This window comes from Lolium rigidum, chromosome 1 (genome assembly GCF_022539505.1).
Source record: "Lolium rigidum isolate FL_2022 chromosome 1, APGP_CSIRO_Lrig_0.1, whole genome shotgun sequence".
Taxonomy (NCBI): Eukaryota; Viridiplantae; Streptophyta; class Magnoliopsida; order Poales; family Poaceae; genus Lolium; species Lolium rigidum.
The window spans coordinates 191,145,349-191,159,623 of record NC_061508.1 but is presented as its reverse complement, the minus strand read 5'-3'; the positions used below and the strand labels follow the sequence as shown (position 1 = coordinate 191,159,623).

The 14,275-nt window shown below is 50.3% G+C and overlaps 2 protein-coding genes across 2 annotated transcripts; both read right to left on the bottom strand.

The window, feature by feature from the left end:
* Positions 1 to 411: 411 nt before the first annotated feature.
* Positions 412 to 1,530, bottom strand: LOC124682881 (aquaporin NIP3-3-like). Its single transcript, XM_047217491.1, has 4 exons — positions 1,358 to 1,530; positions 844 to 1,285; positions 675 to 736; positions 412 to 559 (listed from the first exon to the last, which is right to left on the bottom strand). Exons 1-4 carry the CDS (start codon positions 1,528 to 1,530, stop codon positions 412 to 414), a joined length of 825 nt encoding a protein of 274 aa, XP_047073447.1.
* Positions 1,531 to 7,904: 6,374 nt separating this feature from the next.
* LOC124682879 (cytochrome P450 89A2-like) lies at positions 7,905 to 9,467 on the bottom strand. The gene has a single exon (XM_047217490.1). It carries the CDS (start codon positions 9,465 to 9,467, stop codon positions 7,905 to 7,907), a length of 1,563 nt encoding a protein of 520 aa, XP_047073446.1.
* Between the last annotated feature and the right edge of the window lie 4,808 nt (positions 9,468 to 14,275).

Sequence of the window (14,275 nt, the reverse complement as noted above, 5' to 3'; positions counted from 1 at the left end):
TTTCATAAATCAACTTTAAAATTCTCAGTATCTACTTAATGAAAATACAAGGATTTTCTCTTGTTTCAAAAACAATTTTGTAGTACTCTCTCGACAGTACACTTGTACTTGACATAGTATAAATCTGTGTCAATTAATTTGGGTCGGAGGGAGTATAATATTTCAAACCTGATAACATTCTCTTTTGAAGTGTCATCCTAACACTTATGCAACCATGTATCTACCATCAGTGCAACAAGCAAGCACTGATCAATCCTAACAAGTACTAGTACAAATCATACTTCAACACGAGGAATACTTGGCTGGGGAATATGGAGTTCCCCTGGTTGCTGGTGAAAACTCTTAACAGTTCTAATAACATTCTCTTCTGGACTGTCATCCTAACACTTTGTGCAACCATGCGTGTAGGCATCAGTGCTTGAGTGCAATGTAAGCCCCGGTTCCGGCAATGGCGCCGAGCGGCGGTGCCACCATGTAGATCCAGATCTTGGTGTATGTCCCCGTGGCGATCGCTGTCCCCAGCGTCCTCGCCGGATTCATGGACGCTCCCGTTGACTGACTGCTCACATACATACGTGCATGCAGTCAGAATGTTACTTAACCAATACATGCCAATTGGCAGCATATATACGTGGAACGAAATTAAAAATAGTGCATGGATTGATTTGACTTACGCAGCGCTAAGGGCGTTCATCATCACCACTGCACCAGCTGCCACTGCTACCAGCTCCTTCACCTAAAGAACCAATAATGAAGTCGTCTAATTAAGCTGATGGATGAAATACTCGTGTAGACGTGTACTTCAGCATTGCAAGATCATCGATGGATGAGGGTTCGTCTTACCGCTTTGGGATCGACGATGAGGGCGACGATGACGAAGAGGAGGACGAATGTGATCACGAACTCGACGAGGAATGTCTCCGTGGTGCCGAGTGTGGGCACGGTAGCGACGATGGCGCCTGGGTTCTCTGGGTGGTAGATCGCGTTGGCCAGGAAGGAGGCGGCGATCGAGCCCAGGAACTGCGCCGCCATGTAGGGTGCGAGGTGGGCACGTGGGAGGTAGCCAAACACGGCCATGGAGATGCTTACCGCCGGGTTCAGGTGAGCCCCGGACACGTGGATCAGCGACGCCACGATCACCATAATCGCCAGCCCCGCCGTTGCCGCCACACCCACCAGGCCCAATGCGCCGTCGTGCGTCGCGTTCATGATCAGCGCCGACAGCAGGGTGAAGATGAGCAGGAATGTGCCCAAGAACTCGCCAATGCCTTCAAAATCAATAAATCTCACGATGAGCTAATGCTCAAGTAGTAGTAGTAGTTCGTGGAGAAATTAACGCTGGCGTCAAAATATAAACACCTTCTTAACGAGGAGAATCGCCGCCGTCTTGGCGCTGAGGATAGAGTGGTCGGATTGCTTGGCCATCTCATCGTGCAGCACTGGCACGACCTTGAAGGAAGGCGACTTTAGGGGCACCATGGTGGTGGTTTCCATGGCGGAAGCTGCCGGGATGCTCACTGAAAAATCCATGCTGACACTCCTGCTCTCATCCATCCTGCAAAGTTCTAATTTACACGGTGAATCTACCTAGCAATCTAGCTAAAAAGATTGTTCAGTTGAATCTGAATGCTCCTTTGAGAGGTGCATATATATAGAGCCCAGATCAATTTGATGTTGATTAATTAGCATAAATTTTGGCGGGCACGGTGCTTGTCCAAACTACGAAAAGACATCTGCTTAGCTGCAAATCACTAGCCGATGATTGAATCAATTGAAAATGTTAGCCGATTATGGCACTATTAGTTTATTACTAATGTCCTTGTCGATGGCTGGCACAGTGGCATGCCCGTTCTCGTTTTACTTGGTCACTGGCTCACTGCTTCTCCTGATGATTGATGTCTGAATTGTCATGTTTCTGATGAGATTATTATGCATGGTTCTGAGGGGACGTTTTCACATTTATGGCGAATCATTTAAATCTCTTACTGTAAGATTTATATATTGCTCTTATATAACGAACAGACGGGACGGACAGATTTTGGATGTCCTATTTGCATGGCTATTACACTGAAAACATGCAGTGCCGGCCAGGATGAAGCTAACCAGATATAGCCTGTTACAATCATCTTTCCACTTTTTCACCATGTATGACATGTGTTCGCTTTTCAGTGTTTGACCATTTCTTTTGTCGCTCGTACAAAAATGTTCACACATGTTGAGACAAAGATTGGTGGACTCGAGCCGGCCTAACAAGTGTGAGCAGAACATCAGAGCATCAGGTGCTAGGTCCTAGCATTTGAGCAGCGACCGGTAAATTAATCACTTCAGTTAATTTGGCTGGAAGAAACATATATTGCCACGATAGTCATTGATTAATCCAACTTGCCACATGATCATGAATTCAGATGGCATCCTTCAGATGCACTTCTCTTTTTGTAACTGCAACTTAACTGCAAGTCCGCAACATACACTCCAGTTCGAGCAACAGCACTGGTGGTGCTTATTTTTGCGCTCCCAGTAGTGCTTATGTTGCAATCACCCTGATATCATGAACATGGGAGTTTTAGTTTTTACGGTACCTTCTACTGCTACCAAGCAGGAAGCAGTATAAAATCTAATCCAGCCGTTAATTTTGTGGGCAATTTAAGCTCTTTACGTTAATCATTCTTTTAGTTATTATGAATGAGGCCCATAAGCCCAGTAACAGTCAATCAACATGTCGTCTGCTTGTCCGTCGCCGTTGGTAGAGTTCTTTGCCGTCACCATTGCCGCCGCCGCTGCCGATGTGCAGAGCTCACACGCCGCTCCTCTAGCGATGCCTTGGGTTCTCCCCATGTTCTTATACATCTTCATACATCGATTTTTTGATGGCATGGTCATTCGCCTCGACTTGCCTAGGATCCCTTAACTCCATTAATTGTTCGCCTCCACCATGGCCGTTGTATACTTGCCGACGACTTTGTCGTCCACGAAACAAAGAAAAAATGTGCCACAACTGTCATCACATCACTTAATGCGTAACCAGATCATTAGACTAGATCATTGCTCTGCTGCTCGCCTGATATTTGGTTGATATGCCGGATGGATACAATCCAGGAACTGCGATCTAACCATTAATTTTCTTTCAAGACTACTACAAGTTAACCTTTCATCCGGTTGTACACATTTATAATTACAAGATTAGATGTGCACGAATCACTATTTTCTGTCCAGTTTCTATGAATGCCACCGGCAATCAATCACTTGAGCTCAAGATGACTTGAGGGCTGACTAGTCAAAAACTCGTCTAGCAGCAACAATGGCTACCCGAGAAACAGCGGCTTCCAAGCAAAGGCGACTCCAGCCAAGATGGACGACCAGGCGGATAAACGAGGAGGGGATTTTTCGGGAACGCGCTGTCGTCGTGGAAGATCATGGAAACACAACGGGTGTGTTTGGTAGCCTGAGCCTGATTTGGGGCTGACTAGCGCAGTGGTGTAAGGTCATCTGCGCACGGAGCGAGCCACGGGCAGAATTTGCCTATTATTCGGTAGGTCGGGCTGTATGGTTTGAGTTAAAAAGATTATTTTGTTGTTTGTCTGCAGCCAACCTAAATCTTGATGGAGATGAAACTACACATGTTTGATACCATCCATGCAAGCATAAGTTCACTCTTCTCTCAACGGGTAGCTTTACCATACTATAACCTCCCATCACACGAAATCACAGTTGCACACTTACGAAGCTAACGAGTTCACGAAATCATCCCTAGCTAGTACGAATGGTAGTTCATAACGATACTCCCTAGCTACTACGAATGACAGTTTATCATCGCGGGGTAGTTCAACATACATGGATCAAATTGGGGTTCGAGAAACAGGGGATCAAAGTGGGGTTCTTCTTCTTCTACTGGTGGTGTTGCCTCTAGCTTTCTACATTGCGTCTGCTCACTTTTTCCTCTTCTCCTTTCATGCTTCATTGTCGTCTGCCTCCACGCTATGGCCGGTCTCAACTTCATCAAAAGTGACAACCTCTTGGAAGAAGTCATCCTCACCCCAACATAGGATCCAATTGTGAAGAATGCAGCAAGCAAGGACCAACTTCACTTGTGTGTCAAAAGTGTGGAACGGTTTCTAGTCAAGGACCTTGAACCTGTTCTTCAATGCAGCAAATGCCCTCTCAATGGTGACTCTAAGGTTTGAGTGTCTCAGATTGAACAATTCTTTTGCATTCTAAGGTTGGTTCCTTGCAGTTTACTCGTTGATGTGGTACACTGTTTTCCTGAAGGGAGGTAGAATACTAGGTCGGCATGCATATCCAGCATCTCCAAGGTAGAACTTACCCTCAGAGATTTGTAACCCATCAGGCCTTGACAAGTTGTCGGACAAGATGCATGTATCATGAGCTGAACCCTCCCAGCCAGCAAACACGTATGTGAACCTCATATTGAAATCCACCGCTGCTAGCACGTTCTGGCTGGTGTAGTGCTTCCTCCTGCGAAATACTGCATACATTGATCTCGGTATCTTTGTAGTCACATGAGTACCATCAATAGCCCCAATGCAATCCTATCAAACAATTAGCACACAATCATGTTTGTGACAGTACCACACATCTGATAAGTAGAATGAACATGATTTTGTACTCACTCTGAAATACAGGAACCACCTGTAGCTGTTCTTGATCTTGGGTGGTTTGTTCATTGATGCTGGCTTGATCATTTCACCTTTGAGCTCCCCAACTGCATACAACACCTGCTGAAAGTACCGAGAGATAGTCTCCAGTGGATCGCTTTGAATGTGCTATGGATGACTCTGAACCTCTGGTTATGATCCATGACATGAAGAAATATTGCGACTTGTTCTTCGACAAAGATGTGGATGCTATCAACAAGCAGTCCTCTAGCCCTGAACATTTTCACAAGTGCATAGAAATGAGCTCTTCTCATCTAAAGCATCTGTATAGCCTCTACATGTTGCGGTTGTTGATGTAGTTTAGGTTGGCCATCCTCTCATGATCTCGTTGTATCATAGGACCGTACATGACGGGAGGAAAAACAACATGCCTAAGCTGCTCTCTTGTGCACCATCAATATTCAAGCTTGTATGCAAATGATGAGTCGCTGCGGCGTGATGCACAAGCTGGAGCTGGTCGGTCTACTCAAACAAGATCTATGCATTACGAATAGTCTTATCGAACCCAACTAGTTCTACCTACATGAATCTAACACTACGGTAGAGAGCGAGAGGAGTTGACTCCACTGCGGCTGGAAACGACGACCCTGGTCCGGCGCCGGAGACCAAAGGGAGGAGCTCCTCGTCCGGACCACGACCATGGTCGGATGCGTGAGGCCGGATGCGGGTCGCGGCAGCCACCGCCGGTGCGAAAATTGGGGAAAGGGGAATTTTGGGAGGGGGCTAATGTGGAGGGTAACCGAAAAGGGAGATTACCCCTACTTTTGCCCCGGAATGCCGTTCGGATTTCGCCTTCTCCCGCCATGCCAAGGCCGAACGCCCGCGCGAATGGCGTTGTCAATTTTCGTCTCGTCCGGGCCTGTCCCTGGAAAAACTGTCAAACTGGGCGTTCCTCCCGGGCCTGGCCGGAGGTGCTTTAAGAACCGTGCGGTGCGACAACAGGAGGAGCCCGGGGAAACCAAACAGCCCAAAAACTGTGAGGCACATCCGAGCCAAAGGGTGCCCAGACTACCAAATGCGCCCAACGCAGTGCAGAAGCGACAATGGTGTCATTGGAAAAGGAAAAGGATTTTAGGGGTTAGATTTTTTTTAAACAACAGCACGAGCACGAGCAAGCTCTGTTGGGCCGGGCCAAACTTGTTGGTACCGATTCTACCCTAGTTTTGTTAGCGGTAGAAATTCTTCGATCATGTTTTTAGCACCGGTATGAGCTGGTATTGGCCTTTTGATCCATGGAAAAGGACGGCTTTTATTCATTTGAGGGTACCACAAAACACCTCAATGAACATACCATCAACAAGTACATAATTGGAAGTGGGGCTTACATTGAAGTTAAGCTAGAATTTATTAGCAGTTGAGAGCAAGTATGGAAATTTCAGAAATGTAAGCTTTACCATATGCTCATGTTTTTTAATTTGCATACCTGGAAGCAAGTAATTTTTTTATTTTCTTTATTTCTCTTCATTTGTTTTAGCAAGGGCTTATGACCATGCTCATATTCCCTCCGATCTTTTTTAATTGACTCGAATTTAGTACAAAGTTGTACTAAATCCGAGTCAATTAAAACAGTCCGGAGGGATTACTATTATTCGGGCAATATGCTTGTTGTATTACAGGGGGCCAAAGGCCACAATATATAGTACATGTACAGACGGAAATATGCAGGAAGCCCCCTAACATATGGGGAAACTACAATATACATATATACATATATATACTCTAACCCCCCTCAAACTCATGGTGGATCCACAACAGCGAGTTTGGAGAGTAGAAGTCACGGCTGCGCTCGAGTTTGTGCCTTTGTAAAGAAATCCGCCAACTGCAAATGCGAAGGCACATAATAAACCGCAACAACCTCATCACTGCATCGAGCACGTGTATAAAAAGCATCAACACCAATATGCTTGGTCAGCTCATGCTTGACCGGATCACGTGCAATGCGATAGCACTGTCTTCGTCGGACAAAAGTGGAGTGGGTGTCGTAACGGAGACCTCCAAAATCTGCGAGCAACCACCGTAACCAGGTCACCTCAGCAATCAACAAAGCCATAGCCCGCAACTCGAGCATCAACACTCGAACGGAAAACCGCTACCTGTTTCTTCGTCTTCCAAGCAACAAGCGAACCACCAAGAAACACACGGTAAGCGAGAAAGTGAACGACGATCCGTAGGATCACTCGCCCACGTGGCATCCGAGTAGCACTAGAGCTGGAGAGAACTGGAACTAGAAAAGAAAAGGCGATGAGTGATCGTGCCACCAAGATAACGAAGAACACAGAGGAGATGACTGTAGTGAACGGTGGTAGGAGCTGAGACAAACTGACTCAGAATATGAACATGATAAGAAATATCAGGACGAGTGACAACAAGATAAACAAGACTCCCAACAAGATGGCGATAACGTGTGGGATCGGGAAGAGGATCACCATCGGTAGGACGAAGCTTAACATTAAGCTTCATAGGAGTATCAACCGTGCGCTCATCCCCAAGAGCAGCACGAGCAAGAAGATCCTGAATGTACTTTTCCTGAGAGATAGAAAAGCCATCAGAAGTGGAGGAAACCTCAATCCCAAGAAAATAGCGAAGAGGACCAAGATTAGTCATAAGAAATTGATCTCAAAGACGAGCCTTGACAAAGGCAATATACTCGGGATCATCACCGGTAGGAGTCATTGTTTTGAGAGGGTGGACTTGCCAAGGTAAAAATCCATGATATGATATTAATTGGTTGTGCCTAGGAATGACCTTGTTGAAGATATTATTTTAAGAACACGAACTTCGGGTGTTATCTTGGTAGTGGTATGTTACAACTACAAGGTTTTGATTACCGTTTTTCTTCTTCTTGCTCTTTCTTTTTAGTAGGCTGTGTGCATCCGTAATGTTATAGGATATTTCGTTGTTGCAGAGATTGAGAATAATTGATATCTTCACGATATTAATATATGTTAGTTATCGAAAAAAAAATAAGATCTTATCCTCATGTATTATTTGTCAATTTGTTTCAATATTTCCGTATTAAATTGTATACCCGACAAACAAATTTGATCGCAAAGTGGCAAATAGCGAACTACTAGCAAATTAAGCAAAGAACAAGACAAGCTTACACTAATTGTCATCATTAATTATATTATCATGAGCAACGAGAAGCAGCTACGGAGTACTAAACACACATCAGGGAAGAAGAAGAAGAAGGAGGCTGCCACGGCAATCGGGGCCGCCGTCGGCATCATATCAACCTGAGCACGTTGCAGCGACGGACCTTCCGTGCCTTAGCGGCACGGCCATTGCTCTCAGCGGTCGCCTCATGACGACGGTGAACTCAAGCTTCTCGGTGAGGTCGACCTCCTCCCCGGCCGCCTCCCGCCACTCGAACTCCCTGACGAGGTTGGCCACGAAGTACTCGAGGTGCAGCAGCGCGAGCGCCATGGCGGGGCAGACCCTCCTGCCGGCGCCGAACGGCATCATCTTGATCTCCTTGTTCCCCGTGAGGTCCACGTCCTCCCCCTCGCCGCCGGGCAGGAAGCGCTCCGGCCGGAACTCGGACGGCGCCGTCCAGACCTCCTCGTCCAGCCCGATGTCGCCCACCGCGAAGTTGACCGGCGTGCCCGCCGGGACGCGGTACCCGTCCAGCGTGGTCTCCTCCGCCGCGGCGTGCGGCAGCACGTAGTGCCCTGGCGGGTGCCGCCTCAGCCCCTCCAGCACAACAGCCTTGAGGTACGGCATCCCCTGCAGGTCCTCCTCCCGCAGCTCGCCATCGACGGCGGTGGAGACCTCCTCCCTTAGCCTGTCCTGCATCGCCGGGTTCTTGACGAGGTTGGCGAGTATCCACTGCAGCGCGGTGGCGGTGGTGTCGGTCCCGGCGCTCAGGAACTCGGAGCAGAGGCTGACGATCTCTCCGTCGGTGAGCCCCCTCCCGCCGTCCTCCGGGATGGCCAGCCTCACCAGGGAGTCGACGTAGCAGTCGCCGCCAGCGCCGGCGTCCCTCCTGGCGCGGATGAGCGGGACGAAGAGCTCCTCCTGCCGCCGCCGCAGCGAGACGAGCTTGCTCCACCGGCGGCGGAAGACGAGCTTGGTGAGCGGCGGGAGGAACGAGAAGACCTGGAAGCTGAGGAAGTTGGCCAGCAGGTCCCGCTGCAGCGCCTCGATATCCCTGACGTGCGCGTCGCCTAGGCGGTCGCCGCCGAAGCACATGTACACGAGGAGGCAGAACATGGCGTACTGGAAGGGCTCCATGACGGCGACGGCGCCGCTGCCATCGCGGCCGGCGGAGCGGACGCGGGAGAGGAGGACGTCGAGCACCCAGCGCCGGGCGGGGGCGAAGGAACGGAGGCGGGCCGGGTTGAGGACGCCGGTGGCCAGGGTTCGGCGGAGCGCGCGCCAGGTGGGACCGTAGGGCGCGGAGCTGACATTGCGGCCGCCGCTGGTGAGCACGGCGGCGGCGGGAGCACTGGCCCGCGGGCGGGAGGCGAAGGCGGCGCCGCGCTGGACGAGGGCGCGGTGTGCCGGGCCTCGGGCCGCGACGAAGATCATCGGTCGCGCCCGACCCAGCGGTGCGAAGGAGAAGACCGGCCCGTAGGCCCGCGCGAGGCGCCGCAGCACGGGCTCCAGGTCGAAGTCGCGGCGGGCCAGGTGGAGCAGAGGGCCGAGCACTGGCATTGTTGCCGGGCCCGGAGGTAGCGGCGGCGGCGCGCCATGGGAATGGGACTCGGACGGGCTGCGGGCCCGGGCACGCAGGAGCAGCGAGCTGACGAGGCACATGAGCGTGGTGAGCGAGTAGAAGAGCCAGTCCTCCATGACGGTGGCGGGACGGACGTGTTGCGCCGGCTGCGGCTGGTCGCTAGGATTCCGGTGAGGACGGTTCATTTGTACTGCAAGAAAAGGTCGGGAATGTTTGGGTACCGGTGGGAAGTTGGTGGGCCTAGATGGGAGGCACGCAGCTGAACAAGCATGCACGGGAAAAATAATCTGCGGAGATATTATTGCGGCCGGTGGTGTGTGTTGAACTCATGAACACCGCCTACAATTCGTGCGATGGCACTTGCATGCAATAATCTGCTAGTAAGAAATACACGCGTTTTCTTAGTGAACGGGGCGAGTACAATGGTAAGAAACACAAGTGTTTTCCTAGCAGTCCATATTTTTTTCGATAAAAAGCAATTTATTATTTAAATTTTTTAAACATTACGCCTGGCATCTATATAATTAGGATGCACACGGGCCGCAGACTTATCCAAAACATTCATTGATAAAAAAATATTTTTTAAAAAGCACGACACTAAGGTAGAACCTGTTTAGATGACTGATCATATAGACCTAACAAATTGACATTGAAAGAATAAGTGTTTAATAGACTTTCCTGAGAAAAGAAGACACTTTTTCGTTTTGCAAAGTTGTCTTTAGAGCATCTCCGGCACGCGTCCCCCAAAGGGATTTGGGGGCGCGCGGACAGAAAATGCGTTCCAGCCGCGTCCCCAAAGCCCTTTTTTGTCCGGCGCCCCGAGCCCGTCCCCGTCCCACGGGGGACGCACCGGGACGCCGGACACAACAGCGCGAGGCGAACCGACGCGGGCCCGACCCGTCGGCGGCACGGGGAAGGCTAAAACCCCGTCGCCTACCTTTGGTCAAGCGACGTTAATGGCGTCCCTGTTTCCCCGGGCGACGCGGGACGCGTCTCGTCGTGCATGGCCGCGTGGCCGTCCGCGCCGGAGTTATTGTGTGCAACCACCAGCTGCCGCCGGCTGTTTTAAGACGCCCTGCGGTTCTCGCCGCTCATAATCCTTCTCGTCGCCGCCGCCTCCCCTCCCGGATCTTCTCCTCGCCGCTCAAAAAATGTCGAGCTCGTCCTCCCGCAAGATCGCCGCGGCGAGCGGCTTCGGCCGCGGCAGCCTCACCGTGGCGGAGGCGTGGGCGCTGCACCACGCCCGGTATCCGGTCCCGCCGGACATGCGGCTGCCAAGCGGCGGCGGGCTGGAAGATGGCCGTGAACGGCATTGGCGTTCCGCCGCAGCCGAAGCCGCGCACGGAGCAATGGTGGGACGCGCGTCAAGGCCGTCGGGCTCAACTCACCGCCCGGGAGCGGTTGGATCCGGCGTGGGCGGTCGACAACAACGACGCCTGGTGGACGACGTACTTCAAGGGCGAAGTACGACATCGAGATGCGCAGCACCGACAACCTCGTCGGCGGCCCCAATAGCTGGAACAAGGACGACCGCGCCCTGTTCTGGGGCGTTTCGGGGCGCACCCTCGACAACGTCATCCGCGGCATCCGCAACGGCGCTCCAAGGCTGGAGATGCCGTCGTCGCCGCCGCCGTCTCCTCAATGGCAGCCGAGGAGGACGACATACTCGTCCTCCTCGCACTCTTCTTCCTCGGGACCGGCGCGATCGACGCCGTCCTCGTCTTACCGGTCGGCGCCGTACACCGTTCCCAAACGGGAGGTGAAGGAGGAGCCGGCGACGCCCGTCAACACGAGGCGTGGCGGCAGCGGCAGCCGGCGGCGGCAAGGGGAGCGCGGCGGCGCCCTCCTCATCCCGAAGCCGGAGGTGAAGGAGGAGCCGGAGGAAGCGTCGCGGGCGGCGCTGCTGGCGGAGTACGAGCGGCAGCAGCGGCTCATCGCCGGCGGCGACGACCCGAGGACTGCCCGGGGCTGCGGGCGGCGTTCTTGGCGTCCATGGACGACAAGGGCGCTGGAGAAGCGACCTGGACGCGGCGATCGCCATGTCCATCCGCGACTCCGGCAAGCGCGCTGGTGGACCTCACCGACGACGGTGAGGCGGGACCAAGCGGCTTGGTGAAGGACGAGCCCGTCGGCAGAGCCCGTCGAGGAGGCGCGTCCAAGCGGGGAGGTCGTCACCGACGAGATGTACAACTTCCAGCGGTACTACGACGCCTCCGGCCGCCGCAAGTGGTTCTAGATTAGGTTTAGTTTAAATTTAGTCAAATTTCGTTCGAATCTATGTAAGTTTGGACGAATCTAATCGAATCTAGTTAAGTTTAAAATTTGCGAAATTTTGTTTGGGGGACGCGACTAGGGAGCGACGTCCCCCAAATGCGGCACGAACGAAACACGTCCCCCAAACGCTCAATCCGGCGCGGTTTGGGGGACGATTTGGGGGACGCGGCTGGAGATGCTCTTAGTAAGCATAACCTGATACCAAGTAAAAAACCTTAGTTTTAATGATATTTTCATTTTCTCATATATTCGGGCGCTGCGCCGATGATGTCTACGGGAGCTTCTATTCTTGTAGACAGTGTTGGGCCTCCAAGAGCAGAGGTTTGTAGAACAGCAGCAAGTTTCCCTTAAGTGGATCACCCAAGGTTTATCGATCTCAGGGAGGAAGAGGTCAAAGATATCCCTCTCATGCAACCACTGCAACCACAAAGCAAGAAGTCTCTTGTGTCCCCAACACACCTAATAGGTGCACTAGTTCGGCGAAGAGATAGTGAAATACGAGGTGGTATGAATAAGTAGTAGCAACGGCACCGAGAAAAGTGCTTTGCCCGGGACGGTAAACAAGTAGTAGTAACGCAGCGTGTAGTAACGCATCGGTAGTAATGCGGTAAAATAGTAAACAAGCAGCGATAGCGATATTTAGGAACAAGGCCTAGGGATTAGACTTTCACTAGTGGACACTCTCAACATTGATCACATAACAGAATAGATAAATGCATACTCTACACTTTTGTTGGATGATGAACACATTGCGTAGGATTACACGAACCCTCAATGCCGGAGTTAACAAGCTCCACAATAATGCTCATATTTTAGTAACCTTTAGTGTAAGATAGATCAAAAGACTAAACCAAGTACTAGCATAGCATGCACCTTTGTCACCTTCATGCATATGTAGGAGGAATAGATCGCATCAATATTATCATAGCAATAGTTAACTTCGCAATCTACAAGAGATCATGATCATAGCATAAACCAAGTACTAACACGGTGCACACCTCTGTCACCTTTGCACACATGCGGGAGGAATAAAACTACTTTAATAACATTGCTAGAGTAGCACATAGATAAATTGTGATACAAACACATTGCAATCATAAAGAGATATAAATAAGCACCTCACTATGCCATTCAACGGTGAATAAGTATTACGTGAAATATAGCCTAAGAGACCCACACGGTGCACACACTTTGTCACCTTTACACACGTGGGACAAGGAGTCTCCAGGAGATCACATAAGTAAAACTCACTTGACTAGCATAATGACATCTAGATTACAAGCATCATCATATGAATCTCAATCATGTAAGGCAGCTCATGAGATTATTGTATTGAAGTACATAGGAGAGAGATGAACCACATAGCTACCGGTACGGCCCGGAGCCTCGATGGAGAACTACTCCCTCCTCATGGGAGCGACGGCGGTGATGAAGATGGCGGTGGAGATGGCAGCGGTGTCGATGGAGAAGCCTTACGGGGGCACTTCCCCGCTCCGGCGGGGTGCCGGAACGAGAGACTCCTGTCCCCCGGATCTTGGCTTCGCGATGGCGGCGGCTGCGGAAGGTTTTCCGTATCGTGGTTCTTCGCCTCGGGGTTTTCGCGACGGAGGCTTTATATAGGCGAAGAGGCGGCGCGGGGAGGGTCGAAGGGGTGGCCACACCATATGGCGGCGCGGCCGGGGCACAGGCCGTGCCGGCCTATGGTGCAGGGGCCCGGTGCCCCCCCTGCGGTCCTTCCCGGGTGTTACGGATGCTTCAGGTGAAAATAGGAACACGGGTCTTCGTTTCGTCCAATTCGAGAATATTTCGTTACTAGGATTTACTGAAACCAAAAACAGCGAGAAAACGGAACTTGCACTTCGGCATCTTGTTAATAGGTTAGTTCCGGAAAATGCACGAATATGACATAAAGTGTGCATAAAACATGTAGGTATCATCAATAATATGGCATAGAACATAAGAAATTATCGATACGTCGGAGACGTATCAAGCATCCCCAAGCTTAGTTACGCTCGTCCCGAGCGGGTAAAACGATAACAAAGATAATTTACTGAAGTGATATGCCATCATAACCTTGATCATACTATTTGTAAACATATGTAATGAATGCAGCGATCAAAACAATGGTAATGACATGAGTAAACAAGTGAATCATAAAGCAAAGACTTTTCATGAATAGTACTTCAAGACAAGTATTAATAAGTCTTGCATAAGAGTTAACTCATAAAGCAATAAATCAAAGTAAAGGTATTGAAGCAACACAAAGGAAGATTAAGTTTCAGCGGTTGCTTTCAACTTGTAACATGTATATCTCATGGATAATAGTCAACATAGAGTAATATAACAAGTACAATATGCAAGTATGTAGGAATCAATGCACGAGTTCACACAAGTGTTTGCTTCTTGAGGTGGAGAGAGATAGGTGAGCTGACTCAACATAAAAGTAAAAAGAATGGTCCTTCAAAGAGGAAAGCATCGATTGCTATATTTGTGCTAGAGCTTTTATTTTGAAAACATGAAACAATTTTGTCAACGGTAGTAATAAAGCATATGAGTTATGTACATTATATCTTACAAGTTGCAAGTCTCATGCATAGTATACTAATAGTGCCCGCACCTTGTCCTAATTAGCTTGGACTACCGGATCTTT